At 46.0% G+C, this 14,084-nt stretch overlaps 1 protein-coding gene across 2 annotated transcripts in view; it reads left to right on the top strand.

The window, feature by feature from the left end:
* Positions 1-14,084, top strand: part of spns2 (SPNS lysolipid transporter 2, sphingosine-1-phosphate) — a 59,262-nt gene that overhangs the window by 8,641 nt on the left and 36,537 nt on the right. For both annotated transcript variants that reach the window (XM_087847003.1, XM_087847004.1), the window contains exon 2: positions 9,493-9,558. In XM_087847003.1, coding sequence (XP_087703129.1) covers positions 9,493-9,558 — 66 coding nt within the window. The remainder of the gene's footprint in view (positions 1-9,492; positions 9,559-14,084) is intronic.

Genomic DNA, 14,084 nt, shown 5'->3' with positions numbered 1-14,084 from the left:
CTTTGAGTTTTGAGCTCCAAGACAATAAAACATACGCGCACATGCAGATATTAAAGTGAACATCGGGCCATCGTCACGTTGTTTCCTAACCGGCTCTGAAAGCTTCTGAGGCGTTCTGGGTGACGAGACAATGACAGGTTCAGATGTTTGACTCTGGAGTGGTTGGTTACAGCTCGCTGGGCTGGTTGGAGTACGACATCCTTTTGTTCTCTGGGCACCGTAAATGTTTAGCGGTCCACTTATAAATACATTACACCTCTAAAAATGTTGAATTCGTGTATTTCTGTCTTGCTAAGGTCGTTGTGACATAAATGCAGTGGAGCTTTCTTTTAAACAAGAAGGTTTAGTCGCAGGAGCTTGTTAATGAAAGTAGCTGCACTGCAAAGCTTTACGTGCATATTTGTTAGTATAGTTTATTGACAGGTAACTGTGCACGGCCCGAGGCTGCTGTGCGGTAGGTATGTGGGCTGTTCGAAACAGGCCTGGTATGTGGATGTAGTTTGAAAGGAACGGGTTCCTTGAGGTGTTTTCCCACGCCGAGAAGAATTCAGACTCACCTTGTGTTTGACAAATTAGGCAGAAAGTTCAGCTTTTGTCATATTCTTAATTTACTGACATGAATATTGTCCAAATACAGTCCACTGGAGACCAGCAAGCAAGGTTCAAAGACATGTTTGGGTTTCTGTCAGTGTGAGAAACAGCAGAGGACATAATGAAAGATGGCTGCCACGTTCTTAGCTAAACTGGGACGAGCTGATGAGCTGCTGTGTGACACTGGTTGGTTTGGAGTGGTGGGTGCAGAGTGGCAGAGAGGTCGCCTCGACCGAGTCGCAGTAAAAAGGCTGTTATGTGTCTGATTGGTTTTCCCTCTGGGAGTTATTGAGATGTTGGGAATTCAGCTGTAGCATCACGGAGAGTGTAGCATGTTAGCGTAAAGCACGTTCTCATTGAAGTGGGCGAGAGTGGCAGAGCTGTTAGCGTTAGCCCAAATGGAGCAGTTATCTGACTGATGTTGGGAGCAGAAACTCAGTCACACTGAACCTCTTTGTGATTCAGCTGAGCAGCCGTCAAACTAAACTGCATGTTGTAGATATGATGCATCTGAGCGAGAAGCCTGAGATCCATTTAGTCGTCATTACTGCTGATAAGAGGTTTCTACTTTGAACTACGGGAGTAGAAAATCTATAAGAGTCTGTACTTTGGATTTATTCCTCTCAGTTTTAGGGCAGCGTACTTATTTTCAACACAAATGTGATCTTTTGTTAAATCACCATTGATTTATTTATCACAGATTTTTACCAGCCTGCTAAAAAACCACGACAGCCTTTTTGTTTCTGAATTAAATCCCAAATGGTGCTTTAAGTGTCACACATATGGGATCAGCTGTGGCCCTTAATTCTCCATTTTGTGAAGCTGAGCGCTGTGATCGCTGAGAGAAGATAGCCACGCTGCGCTCATCTGATGCTAAATGGAGCTGAAAATACAAAATTTAGCCAGTTTTCTTCTCCTCTAGCTGTAGGTCACTTTGGAGTGGACCCACTGCTTAAGAAATAAAAGCAGTAAACTGCCAGCCCACAGTCATCTGATCGTTACTCTGGGGTTAAACAAAGAAAAGTCAGAATAAGCAGACGACTCTCTTCTTCTGTTCTTTAAGTATTGATATCAGGATCATTTTAGTTGTGTTTCACGTTCCAGTAATTAAAACGCTTTGTGTAAAAGGACGTCATGAAGCCTCTGCAACAAAGACAGACATGATCTCTGCTTCACAGCCGAGACCAGAAGAGAAGGCCGCAGAGTAAAAATGAAATCTCATTAAAAACACTGCACAACGATTTTAATCCAAACTCCTCACTGTTATGTAAAAGCACCGGGGTTACTGTCAGGACACATGTGCTTATGCACACGCTGAGGCTCACAGATGTGCAGGCTAATGCTAAAAGAACAATGCACCTTTGGGTGTTTTGCTACTGTTTCATAAAGTGCATTCACATAACCACACATTTGCATAATAGAATAAAGCCAGCAGGTAAAAGGGGCGTGTGCTGTTTGGGATTCACTTCTTTAGTCATTGAAGGAAAGGCAAAGCTTTGTCGATATGATGTCATCAGCCTGACATGCGGTATGTAGCGCTGCTTGGTGAATATTAGCATGCTTTTCCTGCTTCTAAATACATGTTGTAAAATGTAAACCTGCTGGCATTATTGTATATAGGGCTGCCACAATTAGTCGACTAGTCACGATTACGTCGACTATCAAAATCGTCGACGACTGATTTAATAGTCGACGCGTCGTTTGAAGCTTTGTAAGATCACAAAAGACGCAGGAATAAGTAGTAGGATTTAAGAGTGTAATAACGGACTGAAACAGAAGATGGCAGCACTGCATGTACAAGGATGCCAGCTGCCGTTAAACCCCGAAGAAGAAGAAGCTGTGTCCCAGAATTCATAGCGCAGCCCAGCTCAGTTTCCAACAATGGCGGCAGCTAGTTAGTTTTAATATTACTCTTATTATTCTTTCTGGGTCACAAAATAAACGTTTAACATATTTTCAGGCGAGAATGTAGCTGTGTAAACCTCAAATATCTGCTCAGTGTATCAAGACGCCACATATTTTCAAAAGCGCTCCGACGTTTTCGGAGACGTCTGTTAGCCACTAGCTCGATAGCTAGCCGGGGGCTAGGCTCACTAGAGCCGTGAGAACACCGGACTCCCGGCTAATTGTTTTCAAACCCACCGCAGTCTTTCGCTACTCAGGTTAAACATGATATATAAGTCACTTAGATAACTTAAAAATGTTATTGTTTGGCTTTTTTAGTATTTTATTTGTTCCTGAGTAAATCGGTTTGGCTGAGATTAAAGTTATAGTTTTTACACAGCTGAATAAACGTCAAGCAGACAGCTGATTATCAGAAGTGTGAGATGCTCCAGAATTTACTCCGGTGTCCTGTTATATTTTAGATAGCAAGGAGTTTATTAAACTTCACCGAAACAATCTGCAAATTTCATTAAAATTTAATAAACTATCATCTTGTCTTTATTTTTAGTTAGCACATACCTTAAACACTTAAAGCTGTAAGCTAATGATAGTTATATAAGAGCAGATGCTGCTGGTGCAATAAGCTGTACGTTTTACGTCCAATGGATGATGATCTGATTAGTCGACTAATCGCAAAAATAATTGGTGACTAGTTGACTATCAAAATAATCGTTTGTGGCAGCTCTAGTTGTATAACATTTCTTGTAAAGGGGATTTGCTACCTAACATCACAGTGCGAGCAGCTGTTCTAAAGTCAAAAGATGCTTGTTCCACTTCTGTGTGCGACTATTGAAGACAGCTTCCGATTTTGCTGTGTAGACACATGGAAAGTTGGAGGCAAGGACATCAGACCCAAACATGAACTCAGGACCATGATTAAGGGAAGATGGAGGGTTGCAAAGCTGCTTGCAGATCCACATCTTGCTTGAAGTACTGGTATACTCAGGACCTTCGTGGGGTTCTCCATAAATTCAGCCTCGAGATGTTTCCTGTGCATCTCACTGCTTTTGCTGTCAAATCAACACAGTCTGGGCTCTATTAATGATCTCAGGTCAGCGTTGCTCCTCAAATATCCACATAGATGCCCTGTTCAAGGCTCAGCTGCTGTCCAGTATTCCTGAGAGAGCGCTGGTGCAGCTCATGGAGGTCCCCCGGCAGTCTTACAGTCTCATTTAATCTCAAATACCTTTGCTTTGCTTCACTGCATCTCTTCCCAATACAACAAATGCATCATCTCATACAAACAAGTGGTCTGGCCTCTGGATGTATTATGGATGAGCTATACGTTTATCCTGCATCCCTGATGCTTCGCTGTGCGTCCTCTCCACTGACATCAAATATTTAGCACGTACCGGCTGGGACTAATGCACCGCAACCCTTCAGCTGAATTCAAGCTTTTGATTAGTGATGGAAAATTAGGGGGAAAAAAATCTTTATTAGTCAAAGTGGTAAAGCTGGCAAGCCTGCAGGAGTTTAATTTGATTTCCCCCAGTTTGGCCCCAGTTTGGCTGGCACAGAGTGAAAGCTTGGATGTGACAGTGGGAGGAGGTCTGTTCATCTGTGCAAACATTCATCATTAAAAAATTATGTTTTATTTTCGTCATGCGTGTATGACAAGGATTCAGAGGCTATCGTGCTGTGAGGGGAAAATGATGTGCAACCTGCTAAAGGTGAGAAGATGGAAAATTAGATAATTAGCAAAACTCTCCACACTGAATTATGACACGGCAGATTTTACAGAGTACAATGGAAACATCAGCTGCGTTATCTAAGTGTAGAATCAGGATTATTTCACTCGATCAGCTGCTAGCGTGGGAGGAAAACTCTGACGTTTCCTTCTTTGTCTCAGTGAACAATGAGGCTGCGTACGCTGTGTTTGTGAACACACAACATCCACAGAGCCATTTCATTATGCACAGTGTGCATTAATTACATTTAGTGTACATGTAGCTGTGCTCTTTATTGGATTGTTACTGGTGCACTGCCACAGCCAGTAATCAGTGGAGTAGAAACGAGCAGCAGGATGTAAAGTTCACTGTCTTCACACTGGTGGTGTAAACACTGCTCGATACAGACACTGCTCATCAAAACCGACTTTCTCACACAGCGTGCAGCACATGTGACTTTGGTTTACATGTCGTGCTCGACTTGCTGCCGCGGGAAGCGCGAGTGTGTAGCGTGCACTCTCTGTCGATTTTATTGGGGAATCCTCTGAAGCTTCCCGTGCACGCAACTCTATAGACGCTTTCCCAGACATCTGCATCACGTTTCCTTTCTGTGTGGCAGGCAAAGGAAGTGGAATGGAAAAACTGCTCCCCCGCCCAGTGCGGCCACATGGCGAGGGAGGAGAGCAGTCGGTCAGGAGCCCGCCGGCCACAGTCGGGCATATTTGTGGTCAGCTTTCTCCTCTGCAGCAGTCTGAGCCGCTCTGCATCTTGGCCTACCTCTGCGCTCTGCTGCTGACTCCCAGGGCTGTTTCTCTGTCTCACACAATCAAATCCAAAATTTGGTTGCAAGAGGAACCAGAAAAGAGACATTTTCTCCTCCCTCGTCGCTGTTCTCCTTCCCAGACTATTTATACTGATGGGGGGGTGACACATGAAAAGGAATCAGCCTCTTTGCAGGAACAGTAGAAGGATGGGCCACATCAGCAGAGCGGTTCACACTCCGGCCACAGCCGACGACTTCCATCCACTGGCTCACAGTGAAACCAGGGGAAAGGGGAACACACACATTTATAATAAACAAAGGAAACATATGCTTTACCAACCAGCCCAGTCCTGACTGATCTGATGTAGCCGCCATCTTTCTTTGCTCTCTGCTGTTAAATTGGACTCTCGGCCTAGTTTCTCTGACCATAAATAGAAGCAGGAGGCTGCAGATCTACAACTCTCTGTAGGGGATATGAAGTAAATTTGTGTGTGTCGGCGAGGGTGTGTGCTTCACTTAAGGTGTATTTGTGAGTGTGTGGTGGTCCCAGCGGAGAGATGCCGGCAGTCTGCGTCACTGCACACGAGCTGGCCGGCTTTGCAAAAACAACATGCCGTATACTCATTTAAACGCTCGTTATTCGCGCTGCGGGCTCGCCGCCGGTTTAAAAAACAAACTGATGCATTATCAATGTGTTCTCTTGGATTCGTGATGATTTGTGATGCTTATTTTCCTCGGTGTAGAAACTCTGGTCCTTCCTGTACGCTAACGATCTTCTGTGTCCTTAAAAAGACTGGAAGAAAACTTCTTTTCACATCGGAGCGATCATTCACCATTCATGGCTTTGAATGCCCCATTTGTGGAACGTTAACGCTCTACCGAGTCATTTCTTCTCGAGCTGAAAAAAGTGTCCATAAAGGCAGACTTTATGAGTGTCAGCCGCACACTGTAGCCGACTCTGTCAGCTTGAACTGCGCCGTGCAGCCAAATACAGTTCAGCATCAAAAACAGACTCATGAATGTGCTTCTGGGCTATTATGTAGCATGAAACAGGTCACAAAGGCAGACTTTCTGCTTTTGTTTAAAGCTGAACACTTAAAGGAGTGTGCAGTATAGAAGGAAGGGAGCGTCTTGCCTGGTAGCCGTGAATGTGCATTGCTGCGTAAGTGCTGTTACCTTAAATGAAGATGGAAGCCTGGAATGCCCACATTCCTCGGATGTTTCTCCTTCTTCAGACGCCGATCGGTGCCTCTGTTCATCTGCAAGACGCTGGCAACGGCAGCGGCGATGTCATAAAAAATACGTCGTTACATAAGGATGAAGGTGCAACGAGGATCAGTTTTGCAAGAAAAAGAAAAAGTAGGTTGGACACTGGAAGTTCCTTTGAGGTATCTTGACCTTTATCTCGTTGGGCCGCCGTACAGCATTGCCATGGCAACTAAACTGGGTGCTGCCAGCTCGGGCGAGGGTTGTAATTCCTCAGCATCAGCTCCATCCCCGAGTGGCTCGGTGTTTTAGTCTGCAGAAGCAGAGCTCGCACAGCAAAGACTCGCGGTTGAGTAAGAAATACTAAGAGCGATAAAGATGAAATGTGCAGAAAAGGAGTTTGATTGGCTCTGTGGAGGAGAGCAGATATCCGCTGCACAAACACAGAGCTGTAATCCCTCACAGCTTAGCAGTTCATTACACAGTTCATTGCACTTGAATCTCACTCTTGCTTTAATCTGACTTCCACCTTGTGTCTGAATGCAGGATGCTGAGTGCATCGAATGAACTTCTCAGACTTTTCATACGTTTTGAATGCAGCGTTTTGCTGGAGCTCGACTTTATGACACATTCTCAGCTCTGTTTATCTGAGATAGCTTTTAGCTAACTCTACCTTCATTAATTGTGTGGCAATCGTGTGGTAAGTGTAGACGGGTGTGGCTCTGACTATCGCAGTCTCTGTCCAGGAGGGACGCTCCACCATCTGCTGTAGGAATCCCCCTCCCAGCAGGCTTTGTGTGTGTGTGTGTGTGTGTGTGTGTGTGTGTGTGTGTGTGTGTGTGTGTGTGTGTGTGTGTGTGTGTGCACATCTTTGGGCTAATTATAGTGCAGCTGCAGTTGTACAGTACACTGTTGAACAATTTTGTCGCTGTTTGACAGGCTTGGCAGGGGGCAGATTTGACCCATCTGCCAAGGGCATGTAAGACAACACCGTGTTTCTGCTTTTATCTCAGGAATAATGAGGATTGGTCTCAACTTTGGGTTTCACTGAAACCAGGTGATAAGCAGCATATCAGCAGCTTGAAGTCAGATTATGAAAGAGAAAGAATTTAAAAAGCTGTGCGTGCGTGTGTGCGTGCTAACAGGAATGTGTGAGAATGCACGCAGGTGGTTTGACTCAGCTGAGAGGAATCTGATGTTTGCTTGCAGTCACGGTCCACCTGCACCTGTCCCTGCGTTGCACCACCTTTGCAACCTGCGCTCTTTCTTTGTTGACAAACAGTCAGAGGATAGCCACAGAATCAGCTACGTCCATGTGCTGTTTTTGCCTGCTCGGCTCGATCTTACTCATTATCCTCCAGAGTGAAGCGAGAGGCGGCTGGATATTATAAAGCGTTACAAAAGCCCGTACAGAGGTCAGGCTCTGCTAGGTGATACTGGGCTCACACGCGGGGAGCACACAGATCAGAGGGAGCCAGCTTCTTAAGATGTTAGTCATGCTGCTGTTGCATTTTCATGAGCCGTGTTGCAATCCCCAGGACCGGCCTGCCAGCCTCAGAGTCAGCTCGCACCACCAAGCACATCACGTCTGCAGAGATGTTCTTTTATTCGACTTTAACGCTGGTGTTCTCAGGACGAGCAGAATCATTTGTGGCTTCTTGTTTACCAGTGCTTAAAATTACACAGTAGACATAAAGGCATTTCTTTTAATCTAATTTATCACCATCTGACCTTCTTCTTCTTCTATTCAGCTGTTCGCGTGCAGTCCTCGTCCCGTGATTGGCCAAGAAGGAGATGCCTGTCACCTTATTAAGGCCTCGGTGTGACGTACAGCATGCTGATGACTTGGGTTACAGTGATGGGATTGAAACAACTTCAGAGAACTTGTGGTTTCTCACAGTGGAATCATGTTATTGCCACTGCAACGACTCACGTTTGCATCGTGTGGCAGTCATTGTGTCAGAGCTGTGCGCCGTACGAGGCAGTGACAAGTTAATGCTGGAGAGTGTGTTTGTGTGTTTGCAAGCGATTGTGTTATTTAACACCAGATATTGTTCATACACCCTGTGGGACAGTGTTTGAGCTGAAGGTTAGCACTGTGTGGCAGCCAGTGTTGGTCAAGTTACTTGAAAAAAGTTATCAGTAACTAATTAGTGATTACTTCCCCCAAAAAGTAATCCCGTTACTTTACTGATTACTTATTTTCAAAAGTAATTAATTACTTAGTTACTTTTTAAAAACACGATTTACAACCTGAATAGGTGATAAAGTGATAGATCTTTCAGCCCAATTCTACTTTTTCTGCATCATCATCATACAAAATGTAATCAAATGGAAAAGTCTCTTTTTAAAACTTGTTTTATTAGTTTTAATCTTTTAACTTTATGCATCAAGCAAAAATTTAATTATCTGCACCATTCTCTGACTGGAAGAAATTAGTTTAATATTTAAACCTATTTTCTGCACATTCCAGCACATAAAATAAAATATTTTGTGTGTTTACACTCAGTCTTTCAAATAGATGCAAGTAAAACACAGCAGAAAATAAATAAAGTCAAAGACTAGCGGTCCTGTTGCTCTACTTTCACCTGTAAAGCAGGAGTGGGGTAGGCGGAGGGTTACCCTGGTGCAGGTGTGCAGCGGTCAGTGGAAGAATCCGTGAGTTTCTCTGTGAGTTTCCCATTACGTCGTAGCTACTCGGTGCTTGCTCGGAAGTTTAGGGGTTTTTTCGCTGTAAAAAGAAGTTTTCTTCCCACGCACAACGGACACTAATGTTTTTGTCACTTTTTATGGAATCAAACTCAAAGTAAGGTCAGTACTTCCACGCTTTAAACGCTGCACGCTCATACTCTCTCTGCACTCGATATATGATCCATTGTTGATCTGCACACAGCTGTTGTCACGAACGTCGCACTCGCTTACGTCACTGTCATGAGACATTCTCGCAAAAAATCACGGTTTTAGTAACGCAGTAACGCAGCGTTCCTACGGGAAAGTAACGGTAATCTAATTACCGTTTTTGCAATAGTAATCCCTTACTTTACTCGTTACTTGAAAAAAGTAATCGGATTACAGTTACAAGTAACGCGTTACTGCCCATCTCTGGTGGCAGCCAAACGAACATTATCAGTCTGAGTCTGTTGATCTTGGAGGAAGCAGGTGAATGACGACCTCTAACTACGATCAAACATCGTGTAAAGCCACAAAAAGCTTCCGTAAATCCAGAATGAATCTGTCTGTAAGTCTCAGCTCAGCGTTTCAGGACCTGTGATCAGGACTCTTGTTGTACCTCCAAACCACAGTCATGTGTTTCTTTTGCAGGCGTTGTGCTCGACATTCAGCGGAATTACGACGTATCAGACAGCAGGATCGGCTTGCTGCAAACAGGTAAGCATCCTTTAATCTCATAATTACACGCGTGACTTCTCTCTCTGCGGTGACTGTGATTACTGTGTAACTCTGATGTTAAAACGAACGGTCCAACCAAAGGCAGAGGCTCTTACGCCAATCTGTCACTCGATCTCAGCCTGTGACAGCGCCACTGTCAGCCTCCCTTTTCTCTGAGCAGCAAACCGGATTACCGACAGCACGTTTACAGAAGGTAAAGCTGCGTATTATGGAGATCATTCACATAATCAACCCACTAATGTTTTGTTCCTCTGCGTCTCTGTGCATCATTTGTGTGGGCAATCCAAGAAAATAGATTATCAGAAGGGCACGCCTCCTGGAGTTACTGAGGCTATTTACATTTTTCCACAGCAACACTGTGTGACAAGCTGTGGCAGCAGCAAAGCAGCAGGCCAATAAAAAAGGGAAATACAGTCAGGAGCTGGGCAGGCTTTTCCCCTGAGAGCACCCACAGAGTGTGACTCCTGCTCAGGGCAGGGCTTCCTGCTCCACACAGAGACTCTCTGAATTCACCTTTTACACAGAGATACTTTGCAAAGCCCTCTTATTGGAGGACAGGACCCCGTCTTGTCTCTGTGCTCTCAGACCCCTTCAGACACCAACAGACTAACAAAGTGCCTTTGAGGACAAGCAGACAGGACTGAGTGTGAGGCAGAAAACAGCCCAGTGTTTTTAGACTCGCGGTACGTGAAGGACAAAAATATCTCGAAGGAAAAAGAAACCTGTGTGACTCTTTTAGAGCTTTTTTAAGCTTTACAATCTCATTTCAACCCAAACTGAGCCTCGTTTTTATTTTCTGTCAGCAAGTTTCTCCACATTATGTTTATCGTTTGTGATGTTTGTTCTTTGGGTATTTTTCTCTACATGTTTATTAATGTCAGAATCAGGAAGCCTTAGAAACATACGAGGGAAGAACAGGACGTTTTTTCTTCCCATTTGAAAAAACTGCATGTTTGTACGAGCGCTTAACAAGAAACAGGAAACTGTGAAGGGCTTTGACTCTTAACTCTGCTTGCATTGGCTCACTGTGTGGATTATGCACACAGCCACACTGGCACAAACTCACACACACTTAAATAAACACAGTATGCAAGTCTTCTAGTTGCATGCACAACTGATTTGCCCGCTGCACCGTCTTCAGTCTTTGAGAGGGACCCAGTCGGGCGCACGGCGAGGCTTCTGTGTGTTTGCTCTGTACGGTCGGGACCGACACGGACCCGGGGAGGGCCGGGTGTCTGCGAGCAGACAAGGAGCCTGGGTGTGAAGGAGAGGCTTGGAGGATACGACATAATCGGGATCTTTACCTCAGCACAGGATACACATCACGCTTCATCCGTCTGCAGTGGGGTTCATCACAGGTTCATGACATCCATCTTCCTCACAGCCTTGTGGAGTCAGTGGTTTAAGGTCCCCGGTTACCTTTGAGACATGAAGGTGACTTTACTGTACAAATAAAGTTATTCTGATTCTCGTGTTCAGATGACATCAGCTTCATGGAAAGGAGAGCACGTCTGAAAGCAGTGTCAGTTTGCCTGTGTGTGTCCCTTCCAGCGTCCCCCCCCACCACCAGCCTCCTCCAGAGGGAACAGTTCCCACCTCTGTGAGCACCTGCAGGCCTGCTCTCTCCTTCCTTCGGTGCACCTGGGAATGCAAACTGCCAGTGTAGGTGTTTTATAGGAAGTGGGTGTATGCTCAGGCTTCCTCCCGCTCTGTGCTGCCAGGTCACCCTCAAACATTACAAAACATAACAGCGACCACACACTGCAGGGTCCAAGGCACACAACACCACTGAGTCAGAATTTTTGAATTTGAGAAACGACTCTTTGTTTTGGCTCTTAGAAGAACTACTGGAAGGAAAATTCCCCATATCCAGTTTTTTGCTTTAGGAAACACTCTGAGCACGAGAGGCTTTTAGACCTGCTGCTGTGTTTCATTGTGTTACAACAACTTAACTCTTCCTTCTTACCTGCCCGACCCTCCACCACACGGGTGTCCAACTGCAGGCCTCGAGGGCCGGTGTCCTGCAGGTTTGGACGTGTCCTTGATGCAACACAGCTGATTTAAATGGCTAAATGACCTCCTCAACATGCCTTGAAGTTCTCCAGAGGTCTGTTAATGAACTAATCATGTGATTCAGGTGTGTTGACCCAGGGTGAGATCTAAAACCTGCAGGACGCCGGCCCTCGAGGCCTGGAGTTGGACACCCCTGCTCTGCTAGGACTGACCCACGAAGCCCTTTTGTGAACCGAGTGCTTTCTGTCCAGTTATTTTGTTCTGCTTATAGAGCAAAAGGTTAAATGAGGAGGGTCTCCACTGGAAGAGCCTGGACGCCACTGTAACGCTCGTCTACCTGCATCTTCATGTGCTGAGCTGTCAAAGCTCCTGCAGGGAGGTCGTCTGCATCCTTCAGCAACGTTAGATCAAAATAACACAAGGTGACACGAGGTATGTGCTCGTTTCTGTCACGCACGTGAGTGTGCACGCAAGCCTGAGGAGCTGACGTCTCGGCTCTCGTCGTAACAGGATGAAGTGTCTGTCATGCTAGCGTAAAGGCACGCCATTTGAGCCTGAAGCTCCTCCCCCGTCCGTCAGCGTGATGAGATGTTCTCTCATGAACACAGAGGACCTGTCAGGGCGCAGGGACGAGGACGTGACAGGCCCTCGAGCAGCGAGCGACCCTCACACAGCTGTGAACAGGACCCCTCCCAAGGGTGTGGAGGTTAATGGAAGAGGGAGCGGGGGTCACCTGGGTGGTGTTACCTTTGGTGAGGGGGAAGACGAGAGCGCTCTCCTGCTAACACGCTGTGCTTATTGTGTTCAGTGCTTTGAGGCCATTTAGAAAAACAGACTTAATAGTTTGATTTAGTCTCATCATGGATCCTGACATCATCATCATCATCATCATCATCATCTTCAGCAGAAGCAGAGATATTGGGGTCAGTCGGGCTGCGTGCACGCTGGGGGCGGCGGCTTAATCAGGAGCCGGCACTCAAAACAGCTCACAGACGTCTGTGTGTGGCTGCCCACCGCGTCTGAAACACAACACCAGCACACACACACACACACACACACACACACACACACACACACACACACACACACACACACACACACACACACACGCCTGCCTGTAGAGAGCTGTTAGGAATGAGGCCACAGGTGCTGTGTGGCACTAATGGCTGAGCTCCTCTCACACATCAGGCGCACACGACACACAGTTACACAAAGAGAAGTTTAATCACATCAACAGTAACCGCTACTGAAAACAGCGACACAGGTTTTGTGTTTACACGCTGCTGTCTCCGATCCTTGGTTGGTTGGATCTGCGTCGAGTGTGTAAGTTGATTAATCAGAAATCTGTGAGTTCCCTTCGTGCGCTGGAAAGCGGAGCTATCATTGCTTGATCAGCTGTTTCGGGCAGTGTCAGCTGCTTCTATTTTGTCTTTTGCCCTCGTTGGTATCCCCTCGTACCTCCTCTCTCACTCGCAGCACTTTGACAGCTGTTGTTGTCTTGTTGTTGGTCCCACTGGCACCTTATAGGAGTTAGGAGACATAAAGGGAAGGAGGGAGCAGAGAGAGCCGCTCTCCTCCCTTTAAGTAGCACAGCTTCATCTTCTCCGCTATCGATTCCCAGAGCCAATAACGGCATTGGTGCTCAGCAGCCCTCTGCTGCTATGATGAGAATAGAACTGCGACCTGATGATGTGTGTGTGTGTGTGTGTGTGTGTGTGTGTGTGTGTGTGTGTGTGTCTGTGTGTGTGTGTCTTCATCTCGGGCTGTTTTATAGGCCATGTCTCAGAGGAGGGCAGCTGCTGGGTGATGATTGGCGCCCTGTTCCCGATCTCCTTCCCTTCCACTTCCTGTCTTCCTGTGGCTGAACCAATAGCGCTGCTGAGTGACTGCAAATCCAATCAGGATTTCCGGGGGTCTAAACAACCTCTTTTCATGTAAATGTCTAATGGCCCCTTTGTGCCAAGCCCCGCTCACGCTGCGCCCTCAGAGAGAGCGTGGTGAGGAAGCTGCACACACCTTTCTAACAGAATCATTCGAGGACTGATTGGACGTTTATGGCAACGAGATTGCGGCTGATATCGTTTCTTTCCTGCGTCTCTGAAAATGAAGACAAGCACTGATCGACTGCTGCACCTTCACATCCAAGCGACATAAACAGATCAATTAAGACACACATGCACACTCCCCACGCCGCAGCCTCTGAAGCTCAGAGCTGCTTTCATTTATTTAATGCAGACTAAGTGTCATTTATTATATTTGATATTCCATTTATCCCAAACCAACACCGACATGCTTGAAACAAACGTAAACACTGACTTTCAGCCGGAGCTTGTTGTTAAATTAGCTGCTCTCACAGTTACTGCAGGAAAGACAAACTGCAGAGTTGAGCTGCTGGACGTCAGCTCGGTGCCAACAGCTCGTTTTCCTTAAGTCTGCAGCATCACAGCAAGCACATCTGGATACTTTTTCCTATCCTAAAATATTTCAAGAAG

Source organism: Neolamprologus brichardi, chromosome 10 (assembly GCF_056152115.1).
Source record: "Neolamprologus brichardi isolate AB-2024 chromosome 10, ASM5615211v1, whole genome shotgun sequence".
In the NCBI taxonomy this organism is placed as follows: domain Eukaryota; kingdom Metazoa; phylum Chordata; class Actinopteri; order Cichliformes; family Cichlidae; genus Neolamprologus; species Neolamprologus brichardi.
This window is presented reverse-complemented; position numbering and strand designations above follow the sequence as displayed.